The following is an 11,423-nucleotide window of genomic DNA, read 5'->3' as shown; positions in this document are numbered from 1 at the left end:
AATCTTGATTATATTTTTTTGTTGTTATTATAACTATAGGCAGCTTATCTGAATTAATTCATTTGAAAACATTTTTTTATCCCATTCAATCTCTTCTTTACATGATTCCTAGGTAAAAACAAATTGATATATTCCGGTCTTGTTAACGAGTGTTTTAAGGATTTTAAATAAAAAAAATATTATATAAAAAAATTAATCATTTTAATTTTCAATCTATTAAATACACACATTTTTTTAAAAAAAATTACTATTTTAAGACTTTAAAGAAATTCGTTATCTAATGGTTTAGTAGAACTCTATCAATGTTTATAAAAAAAAGAACTCTATCAATTTTAATGAATAAAGTTAATTATATTAAAAATATTGTGTATTAAATTATGTTGTTTTGCTAAACAAGTTAGTACCCATAGTTAGTAATTATTTGAATAGATAAGGTTAGCAAACCATATAGTACCAGTGCTGGTAGATATAGTAATAGTAAACGGAAAATATGACAATTTTAATTCTTTTAGTAAAAAATACTTGAAAATAAATAATTTGTTCTGATATTGTTTTTTCTCTTATAATTATCTGATTGAGAAGTAAGAATAGGGAAAGAAAAGAAGAAAGGAAATGGGAAGGATTGTATGGATCCTCATCTCTCTCTCACTGTCTCTTCTCGCTACTCTCGTTAGATCTGATTCCTCCGATCACCGTTACACCGACGGAGATCCCGTTCCTCTATATGCCAACAAAGTCGGTCCGTTTCACAATCCCAGGTTCGTTCCTTCATTTCTCCGATCTGCTTCCATTTTCTGTGTCGTCGTCAAAATCTGATATTCTTTTCTTCAACTTCATCTTCCACGTCACCGTCACCACGATTATACTGATCTACGTAGTTTTAATTTCTTTTTTTCTTCTTCTTCTGATTTATCGTTTGTTTGATTTCAGTGAAACGTATCGTTACCTTGACCTTCCATTTTGTGTAACAGGTTATAGTCTTATTCAGCTTTTCTTATTCATTATTGCTTCATTTAAACTTCATTATTATTAGTTCTATCTCTATATATGAATTATGAATATGCATTTTATGATTTTGTGTACTTTTGTTGATGATACTTAATATACTATTCTAAAATGAGTGTATTCGAATGTTAGGTCATGAGAAAGAGAAGACCGAAGCGCTTGGCGAGGTGTTGAATGGAGATCGGCTTGTTAGTGCTCCGTATGAGCTTCATTTTAGGAAGGAGAAAGACTCTAATGTTGTCTGCAAGAAGAAGCTTACAAGGGAGGAAGTTGCTCAGTTCCGTGAAGCGGTTAAGAAGGATTATTATTTCCAAATGTATTACGATGACTTGCCTATTTGGGGATTTATTGGTACCGTTGACAAAGAAGGAAAAAGTGACCCTAGCGAGTATAAGTATTTTCTTTATAAGCATATTCAGTTTGATGTTTTGTATAATAAAGATCGTGTGATTGAAATTAGTGCTCGTATGGATCCTCATTCTGTGGTGGATGTGACGGAGGACAAGGAAGTTGATGTTGAGTTTATGTATACTGTGAAATGGAAGGAAACAGAAATTCCTTTTGAGAAGAGAATGGAAAAATACTCACAATCTTCTTCTCTCCCGCATCACTTGGAGATTCACTGGTTCTCCATCATAAACTCATGTGTAACGGTTCTTCTTTTGACTGGTTTTCTGGCAACCATTCTCATGCGTGTCTTGAAGAATGATTTTATGAAGTATGACTTGCTTGCTCATCATTCACCTTATTGTCATCCTATTGCCAAAATATATAACATCGGTATATGAATCCATTTTTTCCTGGCTTCTTTGTTTTATCTGCTTCATTTTTCTCCAGATATGCTCAAGACGAGGAAGCGGCTGATGATCAAGAGGAGACGGGATGGAAGTACATTCATGGTGATGTTTTCCGGTTTCCTAAGTACAAGTCCATATTCGCGGCTGCCCTTGGTTCTGGCACTCAGTTATTCACTCTGTAAGAATCTTCTGATGGGTCTTGTTCCCTTCTTTGTTGAAGTTTTGTTTTTATTATAAGTTATAAAATTAAGTACATATAATTTTCTATTTGTTTTTTCACGTGCAGCACAATCTTCATTTTTATGCTTGCACTGGTTGGTGTATTCTATCCTTACAATCGAGGAGCTTTATTTACTGCACTGGTGGTTATATATGCTCTCACATCTGGCATTGCTGGCTATACTGCCACTTCCTTCTATATTCAACTTGAAGGGACTAATTGGGTATATATGAATTGCTTGCATTGATTATTTCACTGTTTGATAGTATTAGTTAATTTAATTCTTGTGAAATGGAATTAGAGTTATAATTGTACTTACACGCTTATTTTTCTTGTATGACAGGTTAGAAACTTATTGCTGACAGGATGCCTCTTCTGTGGCCCTCTTTTCCTTATGTTCTGCTTCCTTAACACAGTTGCAATTGCTTATAGTGCAACTGCTGCCCTTCCTTTTGGCACAATTTGTGTGATAGTCCTAATATGGACGCTTGTAACTTCGCCATTACTTGTGTTGGGTGGCATTGCAGGTAAAAATAGCAAAACAGAGTTCCAAGCACCTGTCCGCACTACAAAATATCCCCGAGAAATTCCACCTCTGCCTTGGTACCGAAGCACCCTTCCACAGATGGCAATGGCAGGATTTCTCCCTTTCAGTGCCATCTACATAGAGTTGTACTACATTTTTGCTAGTGTGTGGGGCCACAGGATTTATACCATCTACAGCATACTCTTCATCGTCTTTATTATTCTGTTGATTGTCACTGCTTTCATTACTGTGGCTTTGACATACTTTCAACTCGCCGCGGAAGATCATGAATGGTGGTGGAGGTATGTTACTTATCTTATGGAAAATGCTTTATTGTCCGAACTTGTATCAAGCACTAATGATGTGGTGATTTCTAGTAAAACTGAAGCTGACGTTTTTCTATTTTTTATTTTTATTTCTTTTTTTAAAATCAATAGTGTCAACACATGTTTTCGTGTGTTTTATGTGCACCGCTTCTAATCTTATTGCTACCTTCCGCTTTAGTTGTTTTTGAGAGTTTTTTAGTTTGTATGATATGAACTTTTTTCGTTTTTCAATATCATTTGTGCCAGCAGTTCCATTAGTTTTCCATATTGTTAGTTCTTGGGTTAAGCGAAATTATCTATGAATCTATGCACATAGGAAAAGGGGGTCAAACTAGAAGCTTATTATTATATTTTACTACAAATGTAGAAAACAAGATTTCAAGAAATAATTTTTTTACACTTTTTGTTTAGAACATTCCATATAAAAGCTGGACTATATCCATGTTAACATATTTTCTAAATAAAATATCAAAAAGCTTAAGAATAAGATCATCAATGTAAATATGAAATCATAATGAGTAGCACTAGTAATAATAATTGTTGTTCGTTTTCTCGCTTAATTTTTCTCCGTTGTCCTCTATCTTCTCATCTTGTTAATTTGGCTCCCTCAACATCGAGGAACACACATGTTAAATGAACCTAAATAGTCAGATTTGTGCAATTTTTGTTTCATTCCTAAATCCCACTTAGTAGGGCATATGTTCAGGGTGATGCTAATTCTAGATTGACATGTGCTCTAAAGCATGGGTACCTGTAAAACTATGAAGTACCCGTAACCTTTACGGGTATATGGTACTTGATGTTACATCCTTTTTCCTCATTACTCTGTTGCAAGTGAAATTTGTGGCTTCTCATATATTAATATAATAATATATAAACCATATAATATTATTTGTGTGTTTAAGTTTCTTTGTTGTTCTAACCAAACACAGTTTTTGACTTTTTAATCTTTTATTGTTGTGTTTTGTTATTAATTGAGCAATTTAGTTCTCATGTTATATCATGTAAAAAACTCTTACGTTTTTGACGTAGCCATACCTTGATTTTTCTTCTTCAAAATGACGTATCTCGTACTTAGTATCTGTGCATCATAGGAGATGCTACATTAATGCATGCATGTTGTTTTGGTGATGTATATTTTGATGTTTTAAAAATCGAACCAGAGATCAACCCAGTTTCATTGAAATACCGTTCAACTGGTCCGATTTTTAGAACATTGGTACATCTTATCAGATTTTATGGAGATATGTTTAAAAGCCTTGGTCTTAGGTTAGGGAGTCTGTGATTGATTCTTCCTCCAATTTGTGGCCTAGTAGTTGTCAAGCTTCACTGATATGGAAGGGTCAATTTCCTTCCGTCCCTTTTCCCACATTAGTCCTCTTCAAAAACGTAGTTTGAGTTATTCCATGAGCAGTTAGGTAAGGATTATCCCATAGCGGGATAATTTTTTTGACTAATAATATGAATAATCTACATATATATTTAATGTAGATTAAATAATGTTTTGGACTAGTTATATGAATAATATACAGATATTAATCCCAGAATCAATATATTTAAAAACCAAGAAAAAAAACAATGATATGAAAGAAAAAACAACCTGAAAACCAATAGAAAAACAATGAATAGAGAAGAACAAGATCGAGAACAAAATAGAAAAGCAAAACAGAAGTGTAGAAGTAGAATAGAAGAAAAATGGAGAGAAGTTTGAAGCAGTTGAGGCGGCGGAGGAGTTAGGGCATAAGAAGCGGCACACAAAAAACACGAGAAGCAACGAACAAAAGAAACGCGATGGAGAAAGGTGAAAACACGAATGAGAGAGGAGAAAACACGAACGACTATAATAAAATTTTCAATTTTCAATTTTTTTAAGGGGTAAAAGGTTATTTCGCACTCTAAAAAAGCCCTAAAAGCAGAAAACCGCTCCGGGCCGTGAAGCGCTCCGCTCCTGCAACCCGCTATCCCAGCTTTCCCGGCCGCTATCCAAAACTGGGATGTGCGCCGCTCCTCCGTAGCGGAGGGTTGCCGCACTGGGAGAGAATCCCGGGATAGCGCCTGGAGCGTCTGCAATTAATAACTGTGATTTTTACATGGTGTTTTTGTCGGCAAGTGTATTCCTGGAGAAATGACCCCTATTTTATCTTCTTTAGACATGTATGATTGATTTTTTAAACTTCATTACTATCACCACAATAAACATTGGTTAGAAATTAGCGACATATATTTGGCCCTTTACTTGGTTTATCATAAGTTCATTATTTAAAACAAAGCTTACAACTAAGATGTTTATTCTTTAAACCCTATATAAACAACTTCATCATTTTAAAGGCATGTATTCACCGCTGCGGAAGCATAACTGTTGCGCCTTTGCATTTTGTCATCCTCATCCTTCATTTCTTCTTGCTTGTTTCTTTTTGGCTTGTAATGGCGGTGGCCAGGATCACACATAATTAACAATGTCACAATTTTTTTCACAATTTGCTTTTGTTTTTGTAGCAATTTTTCTTGATAATGCTACAATACACGATTCTACTTGAGATCTAGATTGTTGGGGGTGGGTTAGATCGCAAAATTGTAAGATTTTAAGATCTAGAGCGAGATCTTGACAACCTCGGTCCAAATCCAAACCTAACTGATTTTGAGCTTGGTATAATGTTGGGCCATGACACAAACCCATGGGCTAATCCAAAAATTTCCAATTCCTAAAGTGAATTTGGTAAGGGAAATACTTGGGGCAAATGAATACAAAAGAAAAAACATGGTGGGACTTGACACTTGAGAGCTTGGCCTAATGCTTGGGGTTTAAGTTGGGTTATTTGTCCGGAGTTTTTAACATGCCATGGGCTTGGCCTTACACTTGGGGTCTGTTCTTAGATTTCATTGACCCCAAATTTAAGTATGAGCTTATGCTTGCCGATATGGGCCAAGGACTGGTCCTGCTCATATATTGAAATGTATTGTTAGAGTTAATCTTAGCATTTCTAGACTAACAGTTTTTTTTCTTCATGAGATGTGAAAAGGCTTATCCAATTTTATTATTATTTATTAATTTTTTCTTTTCAATTACCAAGTGATGTTCTGAATCTTTTGAAAATAGATGCTTTTCATACACTGTAGTCTGTACATTCAGTTTAGCTATGCTGACATGGGTGTTTTCCTCCTGATATAGATGTTGTTTTTGTTTTTCCATAGGTCTTTTCTTTGTGGTGGATCAACCGGATTATTCATCTATGGCTACTGCTTGTATTATTACTATGCACGGTCAGACATGTCTGGTTTTATGCAAACTTCGTTCTTCTTCGGTTACATGTCCTGCATCTGCTATGGTTTCTTTCTCATGCTCGGTAGCGTAGGTTTCCGTGCTTCCCTGCTCTTTGTCCGCCACATATACAGGTCCATCAAGTGTGAGTAGCCGTGGTTGAACGTTATGGTAAGTTTACATTATTGGTGTTAGGTAATGAGGAAAGGTCTATGAATTTGTTTTCCTTTTTTCCTGTCATAAGGTAGATTATACAGTGTACCTGATAACAAGAGAAGCTTTGACTCTTCTGAAAATTAGTGTCATGTTATCTCTCTTGTTTAGTTTGCACAGGCTTGACACTTGAGGAAGATTTTTGAACCATGGGATTTAAATGTTTAATTACTGTAGTTACTGAAATTTATTTGATGTAGATTGTACTAATTAATATTTCTACCTGCTTTATGATATTTACCATTCAATCTTATATGGTTTCTAGTTAGCAAATGCATAAAAAAATGAAAAGAAAAAGAAAGGATTGAATATGGTTGATTTTGAATGCATAAAAAGTAGAATTATTGTTTTCAACATATTTTTAGAAATAAAAATAAGAGCTTTTATTAGGGCATGTTTGGAACATTAAGATGAAATTTGATCCGTGTAAAATGCTAAAATCACTTGTTACTAATGTATTGAATATTGTCACAACAGTATCATCATAAAGTTTTTTTTTTTTCGTCTTTTTTTTCTCTCTATGCAAGTATTAATGTATTGAATATTGTTACTATATCTTAATATAGGAGTTTTAATATATGAGCATTGCTATACATTACGAAGCACCGGAACGTACGCGTCACTTTTACAATAAAAGTTAATAAATTTTCAGTTGAATTTAACATAATACATAGGTGGGGGTATATGTGAAGTAGTGGGGGAAAATTGGCGTTGGCAACTCATTCTTCGCTTTCGTTAAAAACCTGTTTCGTAAATAATAGCATTTTCCTTAAGATATATATACTTGGAACAAAATCAAAATTATTACACCAAGAGTCATTTGATTTCTCATTTGGATTGGCGAATCGTAATAAATTGATCAATAATAACAGCAACTATGAACAATTTTTTTTTGTCTAATAGACTAGTACCCAGATTTCCACCCCTTAAACATGGATAATTGGTGCTGTGGGTTTGAATTCGCGATTTTGCAATTGTACGAATTGAGCTATCTTAACTGAACATATGAACAATTCTATTTCAAAAAAGTTTTCTCTAATTTCCTTAGTATGGCCATAGGGGATTAGATAAGATTGAGTTAATTACTAAGATGTATAGTTTTTTTTTTTTTTTTTTTTCTTTTCTTTTTGGTGTATAATAATGAATATAGTGAGACTTATAATCTCATGCATATTATTGAATCTACTCTGAAACCCTAGTGCCATCCATTTTCTTTTCAGTTAGTAGAATTGTTTAAATAAATATTATCTGAAAAATTTAAGGAAAAGGAAAAGTTTTCATTTGTTTCAATTTAAACATCCAGCAGGGATTAGAACATGTCAACAAAAACTATTGGCGTTTGAAGCAGGAAGTCAATGCATAATTTATTTATTTTTTAACAAGATGGTAAGCAATAATCACTGCCAACCCACATTGTTTGTCGAATTGTTAAAAAATTTATTGCTGTTTTTAACATATAGATCTACCAATTGCTTCTTCTATGCGTGACATAAGTAGTAATATTTTTTAAAAGCATGGTAAAGGGGAAAAATGATTACTTATGGGCAAAGGGTAAAAAAGTAAAGCAAATTAAAGATTCTTGTTCACCACATGTTGGTAATTTATCCACTTCATGGTCACCACATGTTGGTAATTTATCCACTTCATGGAATGAGAGTGAATAAAATAAAAATTTGAATTTGCTCTTTTACATTTTAGAAATGCATATTTAGACATATCTAAAATATACATATAATTTTATATATATCTCCTCAAATTTATCAAAAAATAATTCATATATATATATATATATATATATATATATATATATATATATAATATATTATATATATATATATTATATATATATATATATATATATATATATATATATATATATATATATATATATATAATAATCTCCGAAAGTATTTGGAAATGTTGCCTTTGGCAACATTTCAAATTGATATTTTTAGGTCATTTACATATAATATATTAACACCATGCTAATTATACTAATGTAATTTAAACATGTCACATAAATTTAAATTCAAACATTAATTAATTAATAAAAAATGTTATCATGATACATAATTTATCCACAAATATGAACGTGCCAATCAAAAACAAGAGATAACACCTCAATGCACATTGATAGTGGTACTCAACCTGCATATCACCACCTTCGGCATCCACAACCATATATATATACGGTCTTTATAAAATTCTTCCAAGAATTTAAATGTAGCATGAACACCTATGGTGTCAGTTACCTTATTTGTGACATCAGTGGGGCCAACTCTTAAATAGGTAAGCATCATCTCGCTGATTGGCCTCATAGGCTTTAGAGGATTCATCAACAGGGGGCACATGGTCCCGTGACGTAGATGTCTGAGATAAACGACTTCGGAAAGTAGAACCAAATGGTTGTAAACCTCGACCTTGTGAACCATCAAACGACGTAGTATCAACTCATGGCATAATGACCCTGCCCCTGGCCCTTTCACGTCGTACAAACGTGTGTTGGAACACACAACCATGCCTAATTATGTCCTGATTGTTTTCAGCCATTGTACCTGTAATAAAACCAAACAATCACATCAAAATGCAGTGAGGCCACATAGAGAGACACATCTTTGAAAACCAGTTCAGACAAAATCCGGAGATACATCTCTGGGTGAACTTGCGAGTTGCAGAAATGACAGAAGTTTCATTGATGGCATAAATTTTAACCAAATGGGAATGCATGTCTATACCGACTACCTATTTCGAATGTACTATTATCTAATGCATCTTAAACGACTTATGTTACCTTAAACATAATTCAAATCTAAAAAAAAGAAACGAAATGAGAAACTTACCAAATTGTTTTGTTGTTGAAAAGCTCGAATGAAGTGTCTGACTTTGCAACAAATGAAGAAGAATGAAGTGAAGAATGAACTTGAATAAACTTGCTAAAATGAGATTTAGAAATGACTTTGCAGCAAGAGAGCTTAAATGGAGTTTATGTGATTTTACAGCAAATGAAGAAGGAAGTGGGAAGGGCATGACACATGTTTATGAATAAAATGCATCCGAAGATGCATCTCCGTAAAACTCCCTGGATTTTGAATTAAGGGGATTTACGGAGATCCATCTCCGGACCCACCTTAATGTTAATATGAAGATGCATATCCATACTAAATTTTGGAAAAATAAGAGTGGCTCATCAATTTATGCTGAGGAGTGTGTAAAAAAGATGCGCCCGAAAATATATCATTAGAATTTAAGGACAATTGTGATTTTTTACCGTGGTGGGGAAGCACTCATAAGAGTGGGAAAAATAACCCTCTTATTTAGTGCATGATTAAATAGCACAATGAGATTTCCAAAATTAGAATTGTTAAACTCATATCTCATCCAAAAATACTGCAATTAAATCACGTGTTTTCAAGAATCGTGTCTCTAAATTTTTATGTTTTTTTTTGTGTTGACCCTTTATCTAAAAATATAGGGAATTTCTTAATGCACCTTATATGTTTCTTAACCACCGCGTGAAAATACTTAAATGCTCCTATATTTCGGAGATGCATCTCTATACGCAATCAACTCTCAGTTAACGTTAAAATATTCCAGAGACGCATCTCTGTTTATTTTATGGAGATGTATCTTCATAACCCATCAGAACAGAATAATGTATATCGTATTTTGTTTACGTGTATTCAGATGAATATTTAAACCATACAATACATATAAACCATACAATCTATATGCAAAAAATGACGTATATAACTCCAGATGGTCCAAAAGTCATACATAAATAAAGTCGAATACAACGATAAAGTAGCATGAGGTGAAAATAAAATGCAATCCATAGTAAAAATACTATATATTACTAAACTACTGTGTATGTCAAACTACATCTCCTATGCATCCTCAGGCTCCTTGGCCATCAACCCCCTGCCCTTCAGCATTGTCTCCGGTACATGAATACCCCCCGTGCCTCCGTCATGATGACATCTAGGACCTACCTCACATCAGACCCATCAGGGAAGATACCTCTGCCAATTCCTTCCCGCACAATCTCCACAATGCAATGAAATTTAGGTAAGACATCCTCAACATGATCTAACTGTGCATGCTCCTCCTCTAGTGTCTTCTGATGAGACGACCTTGATGGATCTTCTAGAGCAGCCTGCACCATATACGCATGTGACACCCTGAAGAACCACATGAAGTAACCGTCCACGTAGCTCCATTCTCTCTCAGCTATGGTACTCCATGCATCCTCCAATACCAGATGAATCTCATAATCATCAAACATGTCATCCATCTGTTTACGTGTCAAAGCGGGAGGAGCATATACAACAAGGTTTTTGGGAATGGTCTGAGTATAGTTGAACTGCCGCATGACGCACTTAGGTAGATGAGGAGCAGTGAGGTGTGATTCGCAGGCCAAATAACAAAAGTATAACACTATCTCGTCAAGTGGCCGCGTCTCATGGTGATCGATATAAATGTTGAAGTTCATGTCCTCGACAACCAAGCAGTCAAGATACACACTGAATGACTCAATCACCTTGTTCCCGCTGAGCAGGGAAAATGCAGTAGCACGCGACATATCCTTAGTGTAATTCGGTACACTCGTCCAATTGGAGATGCGCGGGAAGTGCTGGAGGATCTAAGCCTAATTTTTTTTGGAAGACACGAGTCATACGTAATGGCGTTGCAAAAATGAAATAAAAATGACACAAAAAGATTAAATTACCAATAAATATTACCATCATTAGCGTGATCCTGTCTATGACTTGCTTCGTCTTCTACCTATACCCTCTGATAACTTCCAGTACAAGTTGACCAAACAAACGGCCCACCAGTTGTACTCATGGATCCGCTCGAAATCCTAGAAGTATTATAGGTAGATGGCATCTATATAAGTGACACTCTTGTCCATAAAAATTGCAGTGCCAACCAAATATAACATGTAAGCTCTCATAATATGCGCTATATGGAGCCCCAACTGCTCTTCATCACTTGTAGCGTGATGTGCTCTCTGGAGATCCTCTGTATATACCTTTTTTAGGTATTCAAACCTAACACGAGCCCCCCGTCCTATCCA

The 11,423-nt window shown here is 34.5% G+C and overlaps 1 protein-coding gene across 1 annotated transcript; it reads left to right on the top strand.

Annotated features, from left to right (window-relative positions):
- Positions 1–431: 431 nt before the first annotated feature.
- On the top strand, positions 432–6,599 carry LOC127107524 (transmembrane 9 superfamily member 3). The gene is made up of 7 exons (XM_051044805.1): positions 432–758; positions 931–971; positions 1,138–1,723; positions 1,843–1,980; positions 2,089–2,245; positions 2,366–2,850; positions 6,067–6,599. Exons 1-7 carry the CDS (start codon positions 613–615, stop codon positions 6,284–6,286), a joined length of 1,773 nt encoding a protein of 590 aa, XP_050900762.1. The 5' UTR covers positions 432–612; the 3' UTR covers positions 6,287–6,599.
- The last annotated feature ends 4,824 nt before the right edge of the window (positions 6,600–11,423 follow it).

The sequence above is a fragment of the Lathyrus oleraceus genome, chromosome 7 (genome assembly GCF_024323335.1).
Source record: "Lathyrus oleraceus cultivar Zhongwan6 chromosome 7, CAAS_Psat_ZW6_1.0, whole genome shotgun sequence".
NCBI classification, from domain to species: domain Eukaryota; kingdom Viridiplantae; phylum Streptophyta; class Magnoliopsida; order Fabales; family Fabaceae; genus Lathyrus; species Lathyrus oleraceus.
This window is presented reverse-complemented; position numbering and strand designations above follow the sequence as displayed.